Below are 15,807 nucleotides of genomic sequence, written 5' to 3'. Positions count from 1 at the left end.
CCTCTCTTCACAAGACCTATCCAAAGGGATACGTACCCTGCACAGACAAAAGCCCTGCCTGTGCTGAGAACGCGCACGCTGGCAGTGTTGGGCTGCAGGTGGGACAGACTGACTCTTTCTCCAAAGCAAGGCACAGAGCTGGGAAGGTTCGGCACCACGGTCTGCGTTGCTGGGACACCTTGGCTGCGGTGAACACCTGGGATTTACGTCATCACCTAACAGAGTGATTTCTGCTGCGGGGTTCACTGGTAGGGAGATGTCACTATTGCAGTTCTCACTTTTCATGGCAACGTCATCCCTTGTTGTTTTTACTTTCTGACCTTGCTCTGCCTACGTCTCTCGCTGGGTCGGCTCTTGTCAAGGCAGGGTCACTTGTAACCAACACTTGCCACAGTAAGAAGGGCTTTCAGAAAAGAATGCCCATGAATGGAGAGGCCACTTAAAGCATCTTACAGCAGAAACCTCAGTCGAGTCTAGCCAATAAGTAACTCGGCACTCCAGAATACTCTAAATGCTTCATGACCAACAGCAGCCATCTCATACAGAAGTTTGGCAAAAAAACCTCCCAACAACTCACTGTTTCCTCTTCCTCCACAGACAGATCACACCACACAATGCCATCCCAAACAGCACGGAGCCCAAGACTGCCACGGCGCCTTCTATGCAGTATTTCTGGAAAGCATTGGGATCCACAGCATTTGAGTTTCTCCTGCCATCCACACCTGGAGGAACAATTCTGCATGTTAGTGTGTCCTGCGCACGACTGGCAATCTCACAGGAGGTCTGACATTGCCAGGAAATGGTCTCTCTCACTTTGTTAGCATCTCCGAAGGAGTGACCATCCTCCTGGGGCTGCAACATTTCAGTAGAAACAAAGGAAACTCCCAAAGCCATTGCAAACCAATGCACTCTGGAGCCTCTCTTTCTGCATCCCTGCATCAGGGAGTGCCACCCCCAGCTCTCCCTCCCCAGCCCAGCACCCACACCCTGAGGGGACGGAGTCAGGCCCTCTCACGAGGCACCTCAACATCGCTCTCGCCCTTTGCCTTTTCTCCACCATGGGCACCACTTGCATCTACTGAACGAGGTTCAGATGGCCTCGTTCCCAAAATGGCAGAGTTCTGAAATTCCTGGGAAAGGGGGGCGGTGGGAGGCGAGCACTTGACCACATCCACAGAGGGTTACCGGTGTCTCTCTGGCACACTGCTGGCAAGAACCTCCACACCCCCGAGACGACAGCCATCCTCAGAGAGCCGCTCCTGGCTCCCTTCAGAACACTTGCTCTGTACTAATAGTTCGGCTGCTGACACCATGTGCAGTAGCCAGCACCAGGGGAAGAGCCTGCAGACACCCAGGGATTTTGAGATATGACACTGGATGACCGAGGGACAGCAATTACCTGGCATGCCGCTTGGTTGAATTGCCCCCATTTTTCCATCAGAGACTGGCACTGAGGGACTGCCTCCTTCCTCAAGCGCCTCCTTCTCCACGGTCTCACCGTCCATCTCTTTAGAAAGAAAGTGGGTCAGTTTAAGTAGAAGTAACCGTTCCTCCTCAGGAACACGGTACCTTCAGGAGGCAAAATACATTAATCACACTCAGAAACAAAGCCTGGGTGTTTGGGGGTGCACCTCATCACTGGTCCAAACAATGTGTCATTCACGGAAAAAAATTAAGCACGGGACACTTTCCAGTTTACCAGTAGACGGCAAAACCTGACCTGCTGAGAGACTGGGAGATTGCAGGTCATCTTCCTGTTCACATTGCACTCGGTTCATTTTGGGCAAACTGCAAGATGATGGTAAATTACTTCCCTCAGAGAGGACAGGAGGATGCTGCAGCCAACTCAGGTGGGGAAAGAGCCCTTCGGAGAAGCACGTCCCATCATGCCAACTCCATCACACACTAAGGGTAACAGCCCCACACAGTGGAATGAACCCCAAGCTCTTGCAACCGTGTTCTGGGCACTTTCACATGTGGCAGTGAAGAGCCCGCAGTCCCCCAAAACAAGAGGAAAGCCACAACCAAGGTATCTAAAACAAAACTACACGCAGACAGCTAAACCACCCGAGACTGAATTCACAGCCTTTCATTTTAGCTGCCTTCAGGTTCAGTGTCCAGCCTCAAGCTGGGTGTCCAGCTTTCACCTGTCCCTGACCCCGAGGTCTCACAGAGTCCTCAAACATCAAGGAGAACAACGGGGCTGGACCAGGCGGTGAAGTCGGGGCTGCTCCGACCCTGGCCAGGGCATGCCTGCAGCCCCGGCAAAGTCTGCCGCTCTCAGCGACCCCAAGCTGCCTGCGCATCCTCTCTGCCGCCCAAGGGCTCTCTCCCCTCCGGCCACTGGCAGCAAGGTGTGAGCACCACCAGTTCCTGCCAGCTGGATACCAGCGTCTGCCCAGAACGGCTCTGGCCAGCGATGGGATAACTGGGGCAGCAGCTGTGCCTGGGACTCAGCCGGAACCACAACTGGCAGCAGAGACTCTGCACCATCTCTGCAGCTCACCAGCACCTGCGAGGTGTGCAATCGCGTGTCAGTGCAGCGAGGCTCTCCTCGAGCCCTTTCTGCTTGGGCTGCCTATGGCTTGTCCATACAGCTGTCTAAAACCTCAGCTTCCCAAGCCTTCTGGTTAAGAGTGCTATCCACCCACCATGTGCCGCTTTCTCCAGTTGTCCCAGGATTTCCTTTAGGACTTCCGATGACTGCTGGGAAGATTGCCCCAGTCTGGCTTTATACTTTGCTCTTTGAGGACCTTAACAGAAAGGATCCAGTTAAATTTCTCACTACTAAAATACTGAAAAGGAGTGCTTAGTCTGTGAAGTCAGCCAAGACTGACTACTCACCCCTGGGATGCCAGCTGAGCTCCAGCGCAGGATCCAGCTGAGGAGCTGGAGCCACATCTGCAACCAAACACCCGTGACACATTTCCATCATACACTGTGATATACACCATCATAACTGAACAGCAGAACATACACGGGGATCACGGAATGTCACGGCACACACAGCGCAGGTCTATATTCTCACACCCGCACGCATTTGGGCTTGGAGCTGGCAGCTCGCAAAGGCAGTAAAAAGCCATGACGTACCCATGCGATCTCCCTGCGCGTCCGCCCTGGGACCCAGCCGGGAAGCTGGATATCCATCGCCTCCCGCCACGTCTGGAAACAAACAGAACAGAGCAGCTCCCGTGAAATATTTCCGTATACTTCCTCAGAGCTGAATGGCAGGGAATGCAGTTCAAGCGCGGGATTGCTCCATGGCACTCCTCTCTCCCTTCCACTCCAGAGCATCGTGCAGACAGTTCCTGGGTGCCTGGAGCATGCTGATCCAAAACAACCCGTGCATGGAGCTGTCGGGAGAAAGGACTCCCTGGAGCTCCCACCAGCTCTAAACTCAACCCCAACAAGCCCGCTGGCTTTGCAGCAGGCACTGGAAGCAGCGCAGGCTGGCAGAGACTGGCAAAGACAGCTTCCCAAGGCAGAGTGCCCCAGGGGACATCACTCAGCCTGACCCTTTCCCTCTCTGCTCTTCTGCATGTCTGAGCATTGGCCAAGAAATTATTAAGTAAAAATTCATAGGAACAGACTATGAAACCCTAAATGCTCATGCAATCAAGTGCCATACCTGTGGGGTCGCCCTGAGGCTCCCAGACAAGATCAGGCTGAGACGTCTGGTGGCCGTCGCCTACAGGCACAGCTGTAATCAAGCACATTTCCATTAGATGTTGTGAGCTACTTCTTTCCCAGTGACCTGCAGTGACTGGAGGGGAGTCAGGGAATGACGTGGCATCCAGATGTGGGTGGGGGGAGATTTCCAAAGCTGCAGAGGGGCCCGGGTGACCTGTTGGCTGGCACCTGGCAGCTCTCAAAGTACCGTTTCCAGGCCACGTGCAACTCCCCTCAAGGACCGGATGGACAAACATACGGCCCCTCGGGGATTTCTTACGGGGAGATCTCTGCTGTGCACAAAAGAAGCCCACATGAAAGCACTGGAGGAAAAAAATGATCATTCGCACATCTTATGGAGAAGAGCCCGCTGGGCAGCGAGAGGCTGCACAAGTGCTGCCCCGTCTGTTCCCCCGGGCTGTGGGCTGGGGCTGTGTGTCGGGGACCTGTGTTTGCCCAAGGAGAGCACTGCAGGGCTAGAGCAGGAATGCTCCCGTCTTCCTGAGCGGACACCTCCTGAGGACAGACGTCCCCGAGGCTGAAAGCTGGGACCCAGCTGGGGAGCGGCAGAGCCACGGCCCCAGGCACAGCTGTGAGCAGCCTGGGAGAGAAGTGCTCCTGTGGTCTGTTGCCCCTGCAACCATCACGAGAGCTGGCCCTGCGACACCCTGCTCGGGCAGCCTTCCCCCGGCCTGCACGGCAGGGCCAGAGCTCTACGGCAGGGCCAGGCACCACTCCTGGCACCACCGTTCATCTGCAAAAGCCCCCTGCAGCGGCCGCGGCCCCTGTGCCTCCCTGCAGGGCATCTGCCTCCCGCTGGCCCGAGGAGCTGCCACAGCTCACCCGTCTCAGCCGAGCCCCGCTGCTCTCCCAGCCCTGCCCCACTACAGCCCTGGCCCTGCTGTCACCCCGAGGTGCGGTGGGCTCCGCTCCACGCTGCCCAGGGCTGGGTGCCGTCCCTTGCCCGCCTGCCTACCTAATCCCCGCACTCGCCACGGAGCAGCCCGTGCATCCCGGGCTTGCAGGGCCACCAGGAGGAGGAGAAGAAGGAGGCGTGTGGGGGCCACAGCCCCCCATGCCTGCACCATGCTGCTGCTGCTGCTGCTGGCACTGCCAGAGCGATGCCCGCGGCACAGCAGAGCACATCACGGTGACGCACAGCGGGGGTCTGTGACCTCACAGCCCGGCCTCCCCACTGCAGCCATGCCCCCGTGGTTTCACCCCTCCCCCTGGAACGCCCCGCCCCCACATCTCACCTCGGGAGGGCGGGGCTCCCGCAGGGGAGGGAGAAGGAGACTGCCCAGCTGGAACTGAATCTGGCTGCTGCTGTCAAAGACGATAAAAAATGTTCCTGGAAATGCATTAGCAACAGAAGGAGGGCTAGGGAGAATCTCCATCCTTTATTAGAGGCAGGGGGAAACAGGGACAAGGGACGAGGAAAAGGCTGAGGTACTTAATGCCGCCTTTGCCTCAGCCCGAGGCTCCTCAGTCCGAGGAGCTGATTGTTTTGTACTGCACTGACACAGGGCAAAAAAGAAAGGCTGTTTGTCTTGTCTGCACGAACGGCTGGAGAACTGTTACTCACTTGGGCCAGCTGTGAGCTTGGTGTTTGCCCTGGCACATCCAGAGATGGGATACACTGCAGGCACCTACTGCCCATTCCTGGTCACGGAGGGCTCCAGACAGCAATGAGGACCTGGAGAGCAGCTGTCTCCCACGGCGGGATTTGCCCCTTTCCATGTGTAATCCGGGGCTTTGGTTTTGGTGGGAGCGCAATGAATGAACCTAGGAAGAAAGGCATATGAAAGGTCACTGGCAGGCAGCTGCCCATTAAAAGCTCCTGTGTGTCTGGAGCAGTTTGAATTGCAGCCTCATCAAATTGCCTTTAAATTATTCCCTGTAAATGACCTTAACAGGAACCGGGAGCTTCTGCCAGCACGGTTCCGGTGAATATTGGCCGGGGCAGGGAGGGGGAAGGGAGGATGGGATGGGGGAACAACCCTTCCGGAAAACACCACCACCAACCACACAGACCCTTGGTCCTGAGATGCAGCGCCGGGCCGAGGGGCAGCCCAGGCGGGAGAGCGACCCTGCGCTCAGCAGGACCAGGCCGCTCTCTCCTCTGCCGCCATCAGCAGCGCTGGCAGGGTGAGCCCTCCCCTGCGCGGCCTCTGCCTCGGCTGCAGCCGGCAGCCAGGGAGGCTGGGAAAAGGGAAATGGGTTTGTGCTGCTCTCCCCAGGGCTGTCCTCAGCCAGGGCTGCACTGGTGGGAACTGGTTTCGGCTGCTGAGCGGGGCCCCCCGCCTGCCCCCGGCCCCTCTCTGCCCCCATTCTCCTCAGGCCGCTGGGCCTCTGGCCCCTCCGGCCCCGCCCCAGGCCACCTGGCACTGACAGGCCAACACCGGCTCTGCTGATTGGCTCAGCTGTGGCCAATGGCGCGGCTCTGGCTGGGTGGGCGGGAGCAGCCCGGGCCTCTCCTCCCAGAGCCGCCTGCGCCCCCTCAGGGGCGAGCGGGGCCTGAGCAGGGCCAGGCTGATGCGGTTTGGGGCCAAGGGAAAAGGGAGCAGGAGAGCAGCACCAAACCCCACCCCAAACGGCTTCCCCCAGCCCCGCCCTTCCCAGGCTCAGCCTCACTCCTCCTTCCCGGCTCCTCGGGCCCCTCTCCCCTCCCAGCGCTGCAGGGGGACGGGGAATGGGGCTGCGGCAGCCCACAGCGCCTCGGCTCTGCCGCCCCTTCCTCCTCACGCCATTCCCCTGCTCCTGCCTGGGCCCCACAGGCCGCAGCTCCAGCCAGAGAACCTGCTGCTGCCTGGGCTCCTCTCCCGGGGCCGCAGGTCCTGGCAGGAGCCTGCTCCGCCCTGGGCTCCTCTCCACGGCTGCAGCTTGCTGGTGGAGCTGTCGATGGCCGCCTGACGGTGACAGCGTTGGTGGCTGGGTCCTCTTCCAGGCGTCCATTTCCCAGAATCAGTGGCTGCTTGAGGCTGGCCGGGAGGTCAGCTGGAGGACAAAGTCACCTGGTCCAACCCCCCTGCTCAAGCAGGGCCTCCTGCAGACGCTTGTCCATGACCATGTCCAGAGGGCTGTGGAACATCTCCAGGGATGGAGACTCCACAGTCTCCCTGGGCAGCCTGTGCCGCTGCTCGTCACCCGCACAGCACCCTTTGCACGTCCCCTTTCTGGTCTGGGCATGAGGGCCCTGTCAGCCCATCTCTGCAGCCTGCCCAGGTCCCTCGGGACGGCAGCACGACCCCCTGGCCTAAGTGCCACTGCTGCCAGTCTGGTGTCATCGGCCAGCTTGCTGAGGGTGCACTCTCCCCATCGTCCAGAACATTAATTAAGGAAGATGATAAACAGGATCAGACCCAGTCTTGATCCCTGGGAGACACCCCTGCTTACTGGCCTCGCACTAGGCTTGGTGCCACTGAGCAGCACCCTCAGGGCCCGGCCGTCCAGCCTGTTTCAGTCCCACTCGCTGTCGTCTCAGCCAGCCCATTTCTGTTTGAGTGACTTGATCTCCATATTTGACAAGAAGAGATTGCAAGATGGGCACATGCAAGCACACAGCTTTCAAAATCCCAAGACATAAACCTCCCACACTGGGCATTTCCTCCAATTGCCCCAAAACCTACAGAGAAGAAAACACCCCATCAATTACATATGCAAGGCCAACGAGTGGTTTTAATTCTGGCTTTGGCTTTTCTGACTGTTGGTACCAAGTGAGTGTTGTTTTTGCAAGGCGATCCCAAGAGCTGACCAGGGCTTAAAGCTCTTCCTCGCGGGACCGGTGGGCAGGCGGGCTCGCCAGCAGAGCTGTCCGAGTCTCTGGAAGGTCTCTCTGAGCTCTTCCTGGCCAGAGGCAGCACTGGGAGGGGGGACAGGGTGGGCTGCTGGTGCCCTTTGTGCAGCTTGGTCCCTGCTGGGGGCAGTTTTGGTGCTTCCTCGTTTTCTCTTCCTCCTTTTTCTTCTCCTGCACCTCTCTGGCACAGCAGCAGAAAGATGCTGTGCTCCTTCTTCAGCCATGGTCACAATCTGTCCTCGTCACCACCGCAGCGCCCTGAGTCTTTGTCTGGCGTGCGTCTCTGGGGCGCTGAAACCTGCCTCCTCCTCCTCCTCCCTGCTGAGGGGTCATGGTCTGTGGTGCCCACAAACTGGCTGCAGACATCATAGCCCTGCTGCGGGGATCTGCTCCGCTTTCTCTGCCTCAGCAGGGTTTGCTCCTGAGCAGCCCTGAGTGCAGGAGCCCACTTGGAGCTGACATTGGAGGGCCCTGGAGCTGTGTCATCCCTTGGGGCTCGATCACATCGTGGAGGACTTGTTCTCTACCTCATCCTCCCCCTTGCTGGGCAGTGGTAGTCCGTGATCTCCACAAACCGGCTGCGGAGATCATAGCCCCGCTGTGGGGATCTGCTCCGCTCTCTCTGACTCAGCAGGGTGTGCTCCCAAGCAGCCCTGGGTGCGGGAGCCCACTTGGAGCTGACATTGGAGGGCCCTGGAGCTGTGTCATCCCTTGGAGCTCGGACACAACATGGAGGACTTGTTCTCACCCTCTTCCTCCCCCTTGCTGGGCGGTGGTAGTCCGTGATCTCCACAAACCGGCTGCGGAGATCATAGCCCCGCTGTGGGGATCTGCTCCGCTCTCTCTGACTCAGCTGCTCCTGAGCAGCCCTGGGTGCGGGAGCCCACTTGGAGCTGGCGTTGGAGGGCCCTGGAGCTGTGTCATCCCTCGGGGCTCGGTCACGATGTGGAGGACTTGTTCTCACCCTCTTCCTTCCCCTTCCTGAGCAGGGGTAGTCCGTGATCTCCACAAACCGGCTGCGGAGATCATAGCCCCGCTGTGGGGATCTGCTCCGCTCTCTCTGCAGTGGCAGGGTTTGCTCCCGAGCAGCACTGGGTGCAGGAGCTGACTGGGAGCTGCCGTTGGAGGGCCCTGCAGCTGCATCATCTCTGGGAGCGTGATCATGCCTTGGAGGATCAGTTCTCCTCCTCCTCCTCCCTGCTGAGTGGTCATAGTCCGTGGTGTCCACGCACCAGCTGCGGAGATCTTTTCCCCACTGTGGGGATCTGCTCCGCGCCCTCTCCTTGGCACCACTCTTCTGGCAGTGGGAACAAGGGCTGAATCCATGCTCCTCTTTGCTGATGTCTTCTCGCATGGTGTGCAGCACACGCTCACATGGTTGAGAGCAGAGCGGGCATGCAGCTTTTCTTCTGGACCCCAGCCTTACACAGCCACAGAAGAAGCAATGCAGGGAGGAGCCAACGTAGGAGGCGATGCTGAGCCTGCCTGGCCAGATGAAGCCCGGCCAGCCTGCAGATGCACCTGCCCAGGTGAGCTGGCTCTTGCTGGCTGTTGCAGAGGAGCTGCTGTCCTCTGCAGAGTCCTCCATGCCCAGCGCCACGTCCTGCAAAGAGAGCTGTGAAAAGGTCCTGCCCTTTCCTCCTGAAAGGACCAGAAGAGTGAGGAAAGCCCAGAAGCTGTGGGAGGGGACAGCTAAGGGCCTCCAAAGGGCTCTCCTGGAGGGCTGCAAAGGCCAAAGGGCCAAAGGCAGACAAGTGGGATGGATGGATCTAGGTGGGATGCTTTGAGAGGGAGCAGCGTTGGGTCTGTGAAGAAAGCTGCAGTGTGGGAGGGAAAAGAGAGCAATGCCAAGAGCCCAGAAAGAAATCCACTGTCCACCTGCTGCCCTGACCCACCTCCCCACAGTTACCTTAGTCCGACGAGGCAGACCCTGTGGTCCCACAGAGCACGCCTGTTTGCTGTCGGCCCCCCGTTGACTGAGGAAGGGATGGGCATATGATGGTGCTGGTGAGGAAGAAGCCCTTTCTCCAGTTTTCAAATCAGAGCACCTGGAAACAAAGAGTGATCTCCATTTAGGTCTGTTCTTGCAGCCTCCCCTGGGGTTCAGTCATTTTCTTGGAGCAGTTTCTACGACAGAGAGAAGACGTAACCGAGACTAGAAATGAGAAATTCGATTGGGGTCTTCCCACCAGGTCTACACCTGTCAGAGCAAGTCCTCGTCTTTATACCCCCTGCAGCCTCCATTTCACAGAGTCACAGAATCACAGAATGGTTTGGGTTGGAAGGGACCTTAAAGATCATCTAGTTCCAAGTCCCCTGCCATGGGCAGGGATACCTTCCACTCGATCAGGCTGCTCAATGTCCCATCCAAGCTGGCCTTGAACGCTTCCAGGGAGGGGGCATCCACAGCTTCTCTGGGCAACCTCTTCCAGTGTCTCACCACCCTCACCGTACAAAAATTTCTCCCTAATACCTAATTTACATCTTCCCTCGTTCAGTTTAAAACCATTACCCCTTGTCCTATCACTACACTCCCTGATAAAGAGTCCCTCCCCATCTTTCCTGCAGGCCCCCTTGAAGTACTCTTCTCTACATTAGCCAGCTTCAGAGAGCAGACAAGGAGCAGTTTACAGCAGGGCAGGAGCCGAAAGCCCAGCAAGGAAAGGTAAGGACGGAGGTGGGGTAGTTCAGACTTGACAGCACTGAATGATGCAGGTAGGAACTGTCTCCTAGGACCGAAAGAGAAACACTCAGGAGGATGAGAAGAAAAAGAGCAAAGCCAGGAGAAGGAAACGTATTTGGAACCCATTTGAATACTGGTTATTACCTGACATAGAACAGTAGATAGGCTTGCTGCCTGAGAACTGTGTTGATGTCAGAGCCATCCACAGACGCATCGTTCATCTTGTACCACAGTCCATCGCTGGCCTGCAAAGAAAGGCATCGATAGCTGGAGATGAACTGCCTGGTTTCTCAGGGATAACCCAGGCAGAAAACTAGAGAACCAAGAGGATGCCAAAAGAAACCCAACGCAGCCGGGAAGGAGACCTTCTCCCCCAGAACCTTGGCTGCCAGTAACCCTGCTGTGAAAGTTTGTCTTCCCCAGCACACATTTTTCCCCCGGTAGGAAGGAAGTTGCTCTTGACCTTGGCGTAGCAGAAATAGTGTCCTGCATGACAGCTGTCACCACTATGTACCAGGACAGCATATAAGGTGTAGAGGAGCGGTTCTCCTGCTGTCTGGGATGTGTATGGCCGAAGATCCAAGTACTCAGGATACTCCACCACCTACGGAGAGACCAAGAGGGCTCAGAAATGATCCTGAGATAGTACATGGAATAGCCTGCAACATGTAATGGTTTGGGTGGCAGGAAACTGTTCTTGGCCAAAGCAGCTCTGTCGGAGCAGAGTCCATGCTTGTCTTCCCACGGGCACTCTCGTCTCCCCAGAAGGGAATACGAAAAACCCAACATGAACGGCTTGTGAAAGAGCATACTGCTTTGAGAAATCTCCCGCTCCAGAAAGAGAAAGTTGCACTCCAATTGCGTACGCACCTTGCTGATCTTCCTGCCGGTGAAATGTTCAAACCTTTTCAGACACACGGTGAGAACCTTGGGCACGCGATGGATTGTAAACCTCTTGGATGCGGCAACCATCTTGTCACACCTTGAAACCAAGCACAGGGCCAGATGCTGAAGGGCAGCCTTTTTCCCCGCCAGAAGGCAAGACAAGCTTTCCTGTCTCACACATCCTGACACTGTTTTAAGGCTATTCAGAACCATAAGTACCAGATTAAACAACAGCTGCGACCCATTATTGTGCATTAAACCTCCTTGAAAAGATGACTTATGCACGATGACATGCAGCACCTTCATGAAGGATCTAGCATCAATATGGCGTTAGTAATCATCTTACTTGCTACAGTTAAAGCAGTTTTCACCATCCAGCTGCTCGGGTTTGACAAAGTCCTCCAGAGCTGCGGTGACAGATGAGGCTGCCTGGAGGAGGGAGAAAGGAGAGCACTGAGCTCGGGGAAACGCCCTTGCCCAAACACTTAGCTAAGAGCTGCCAAGAAGGCCCGGGTAGCTGAGGCTGAGGAGACCCACTGTGAACCCACAAGCAGTGTCCAGAAGGAGGCAGAAAGAGGGTATTATGGTGACCATTTCCCTCATTTCCCAGGAATGCCCAGGGCTATCAAGAGTGACCTCTCTGTGGCACCACTCAGTTCAGCTACCGATGGGGTGCAGGCTCATCGTAATGAAAACAACACAACCCATCCGCCTGGGAGCCAGACGGGTGTTGAGGGAGGGCAAAGGGAAGAAGGATGGGAGTCCCTCAAGGGTGCAGGGAGGATAATGCGTGCTTGTCCAGCTTAAAGCCAGCACCTAGAGGGAGACCACCGCCATGGCCTCCCCAGAAGGACACAGTCCATTCCACTTCCCACCCACCACCAAGCTCTCTTCTCTTGGGTTTGCAGTATTTGTTTTTACGCCACCTGCGTTTATTCTGGAAAGCTACAGGGGCCTTGGGATGTCTTGAATCCCAGTTACAAACCCTCTTACATTTATATCCAAAGGAACATCCAGGAAGGCCTCGTAGGAATCAGAAACCGCTTTGCAGCTCAAGCACGTGACTGCAAGGCAAATCAAAATGCTCAGCGATAGGGGAAGTCGACTGACTGTGCCGGTTTACGGCCTCCATACCTGCTACGCCAGTCACACGATGAGCTGCTTATCACAGGCAGAGAGAAGGACACAGACAATTCCAAGGAGAGCAATAGTCATGGAAAAGTACCTCTGGATCTCAGCATGCCCCCAAATATTTGGTGGACGATGGTAGTTGCTTGAGAAGAGACATCCAAGCTGTTAATAAAGGGTAAGGCAGGGAGCTCAGAAGTAGGGCAGAGAATTTTCTCCTCCAAGAGTTTTGCTTTGTCTGAAAAGCCCGTCTGTAGGGTTTCCTTGATGGGAGTACACCAAGGAGTCCAAAGGCCTCAGGAGCATTGAAAAGGGAATTTGCTTGTGCTTACTCGCTGCTTCCACTCAGACAAGCTCTCTGCATGGCATCGACAGTGCAGCGTAAGAACTCGTGGGCGTCTTCCTGCCTGCCATGCTGGAAATGTTCTCCTATTCCTAAGAAAGAAGAAGTTAGTAGTTGTCCCCCACAGGAAGGGAAGAAATCCTGTAAAAGCACCTGGAATGACTCACGTGGGAGGACATTGACTACAGTCCAAGGCTGGATGGCACTGGCTGAGGAATGCAGGACCTTGTTAACGTGCGCTTCCATTATGCACATCATGCAGAAGCCTTGCTGGCGACCTGAAGAGGAAGGGAGGAAAGCAAGCTTCTCAGGTTAGCAAGATATCCAGAGCGGTGGGAAACCTAATGGAGATCTTGAAGTTACAAGGACAGCCCCCACTCCTCTTCTCCCAAGGTGCCAATGGCCCACCGAGCCTGGGACATTGTCGTGCATAGAAAACTTTCTTCAGAGGGATGCTGAACTGACAAAAGTTTTCTGTGCAAGAAGCAAAGAGAGTTTAACTTGCAGGCATAGGGACCGAGAGCGGGGCCTCGAAAGAGGTGCCTTTCTGAAGACGAACACATCGAGATAGGACAAGGGGCTTCTAGGCTTGAGTGTTCAAAGCACACCAACTCGGGGGATTGACAGAGGAGGGCTGCTTTTGTCCTCAGTCAAATTCCAGGTGCTGGGAATCCTTGGGAAGAGCCCACCAGATTTGCAAGGAGCTGTTCATAAAAGTACTGACACGAGCGGCTGTGCTCACGAGACAGCAGGTAGTTGGCGAGAGGGGGTGTGTACGTCAGGCACTGCAGGACGGAGTTGAGGTAGCACGTATTGCCCAGGTTGTGGAGTCCTGCTCCAGCTCTCTGTCTTCGCTGCCAGGCCATGCAAAGCTTCTCCGGGGGAAAGAGGATCCTCTGTGGCAGAGCCATTCCCTCGGCAATGGCTGCAGGGAAATGACATTTGAAAAGAGAGGAGATGATGTGGTTGCATGAAAGCATCTTTTAAAAGTCGAGTTCTGTACAGGAGCCCCCAGGACAAGCAGCTCTAACCTCCGATACAGAACCACTGGGGGAAGCCTAACACTGCCATTGACAATGAGTGGTCAAGAAACAGTTTTGGAAAAGAGTCTGTTGCCCTGCTTACTTTGCCAAAACACCATGAAACCCACGCTCTGATTTCTGTGCCTCGGGCTACCTTCCTTTCCCTCTAGACTCCTGAACTGGATTATCAGGTCACGTCTTCCCTTTTCCTGATTGTAACTTGATGAAAACAAGCACCTAGCCCAGAAGGTAACCCGACTGATGTCAGATCTTTCTACGAGCAATGTCATCTTTCAAAGTCTTGTCCATAGTGGCAGAGGAGGGACAAAACTCATTTTCCTGTGTCTAATCAAAAACATCTGGGTGAGCCTGGCTGCTACCTGGGAACGCCCCAGAATTCACTCTGGGCTGTCAGCACATCCACAGTCAGGGATGGAGCACCAGCCACGTCCGTTGCCTTTGGGGATTCCCAAAGTCCAAGCCTGCTGGTGAAGCCGTTACTCACAGGAGTCGTTCCCCATTGCAGCCATCGCTCCTCTCAGGAACAGAGCAGAAAGCTTTGGATGACAAAGGATGTCAGGACGTGGTCCAGAAAGAGAAGATCAGCGCCAGTCCCGTCACCTGATTGCAAAGAAATAATTGTAGTTCAACAAAATGATTGAAAACAATTCCAAATGAAACCCACAGATCAACGTCTGCCATCAGGAGTGTTTCAGTGGTACTTGTAAGTGCTGCAGAGCTGCAGGCTGACGGCCCTGCTGTCCCTGTCACAGGACTCCAATTGACAGCAATTACCAAGGCCCTTTTGACAGACTGCATTGCATCACCTTCTCTGAAGGGGACCTGCTGCTTACCTGTGTCCAGCGTTAGCAGCAGAGCCCTCTGGTCTCCAGCCCACACTTTCCCACCTTGTACACAGGAGTGACCGGCTTTCGGCCGCTACTTTAATGGCTGCCTTTGCCATCCTCCTTTTCTGTCTCCCTTCCTACCCCATCAGTCAGGGTGGGCTTCTTGTCATTCCAGGCTGAGCCCAATGCCTCAGACTACACGGCCACCCCTCTACTTACCTATCCTGGGATATGGTAAAGAAATATAAGAATTAGCAAACAGGAGCTCTACCCACAGCCCATATCTGGCCGGCCTAGAAAGGTGTAATAGCTCAGCCTAGAGCTCGGAAGGTACAGACCAGCCTATACTTTTCTCCTATATCTACCTACTCTATGATGTGTCCTGAAAGTCAAATCATAATTACCTTTGACCGAGGATGGAAGCTGAGGAGAAGTGGGCACTAAACGGTAAAGGGTTGGAAAAAAGTGGGCACACAAGTAGCAATGGAAGGAGCCGAGTTATCCCGAAGGGCAGCTCAGCCCAACTAGCTTTTGCTGGCCTGCTCTTCAGGATTCCAAGCCCTGGCCAGGTGAGGTCACAAGCACTGGGTGGGTGCCGCATCACTGCCGCTTTGTGACATGGGCGCCCACACGGGGACATGTCCCCTGGAGGCCACAGAGCTGCCACAGCCCAGGCACCTCCCACAGCCATCAGCCCCTGGGCTTCCCCATGCACTGCTGGCGAAGGGCTGCTCATCTGCCGGCAGAGCTCCCACCTCCTCCCTGAGCTGCACCAGCCAGATGAAGAAAAACCTGCCCAGGGCTGTAAGCGTGCCTGTTCCCAGCTTTGGCTGGCACATTTGGGTTGCTGAGGGTTTCTTTTCCACTCTTCCCAGGTACAGGACTGTGTCCGTGGGACTCGTGGAGCAAAGCACCTGGTCTCTTACAGGTTCATTTCCCATGAATTTTATCTGCCCCCAAGATACAGCCACGGGCTGGCTCTGAACTAGTGCTCCTTGTCCCTCCGTTTCGTTCCCTGGTGAAAGGTGGCCACTCCGCAGGCAGACAACTGCAGGCGGCTCTCTGTGTTTTCCTCAGGCACTGCTGCCTGAGTCCTCGAAGGGCTTGATGGCCCAAAAGGTGCCAGCCCAAGTGCCAGGGGCTCCCTGGACGTGCAAGACTTTCCCTCTTACCAGTCCCAGCAGCTCCTTGCTGCTCTGAGTGGTGTGGGCAGCCACGGTGCGCTCAGGAGGGGCAGCTGCACAGCCCGCAGGACTGCACGGGCCACAGCAGGACCACCGGGGCTCCAGCGCCATTTCCCTGGGAGCAGCCACCGGCCGAGTGCTGTATTTAATTGTCATGGCACAACCTTGCCTTCAGGACAAAGTCAGCTTTGCTTCCAAGCCTCCACTAGCACCGCTCCTCCAGCTGGCCTCTGACATTCAGAGGTGCAA

General features: G+C 56.0%; 1 protein-coding gene across 1 annotated transcript in view; it reads left to right on the top strand.

The window, feature by feature from the left end:
- Positions 1-14,451, top strand: part of LOC309603296 (putative ubiquitin carboxyl-terminal hydrolase 17-like protein 23) — a gene marked incomplete at both ends in the record, with an annotated part of 34,863 nt that extends 20,412 nt beyond the window's left edge. Inside the window, one exon of the mRNA XM_082338178.1 lies at positions 14,446-14,451. Within this exon, the coding sequence (XP_082194304.1) occupies positions 14,446-14,451 (6 nt within the window). The remainder of the gene's footprint in view (positions 1-14,445) is intronic.
- Between the last annotated feature and the right edge of the window lie 1,356 nt (positions 14,452-15,807).

The sequence above is a fragment of the Platalea leucorodia genome (assembly GCF_965183815.1).
Source record: "Platalea leucorodia genome assembly, contig: HAP1_HAP1_SCAFFOLD_46, whole genome shotgun sequence".
Taxonomy (NCBI): domain Eukaryota; kingdom Metazoa; phylum Chordata; class Aves; order Pelecaniformes; family Threskiornithidae; genus Platalea; species Platalea leucorodia.
The sequence above is the reverse complement of the archived record's forward strand: the minus strand, read 5'-3'. Positions and strand labels throughout refer to the sequence as shown.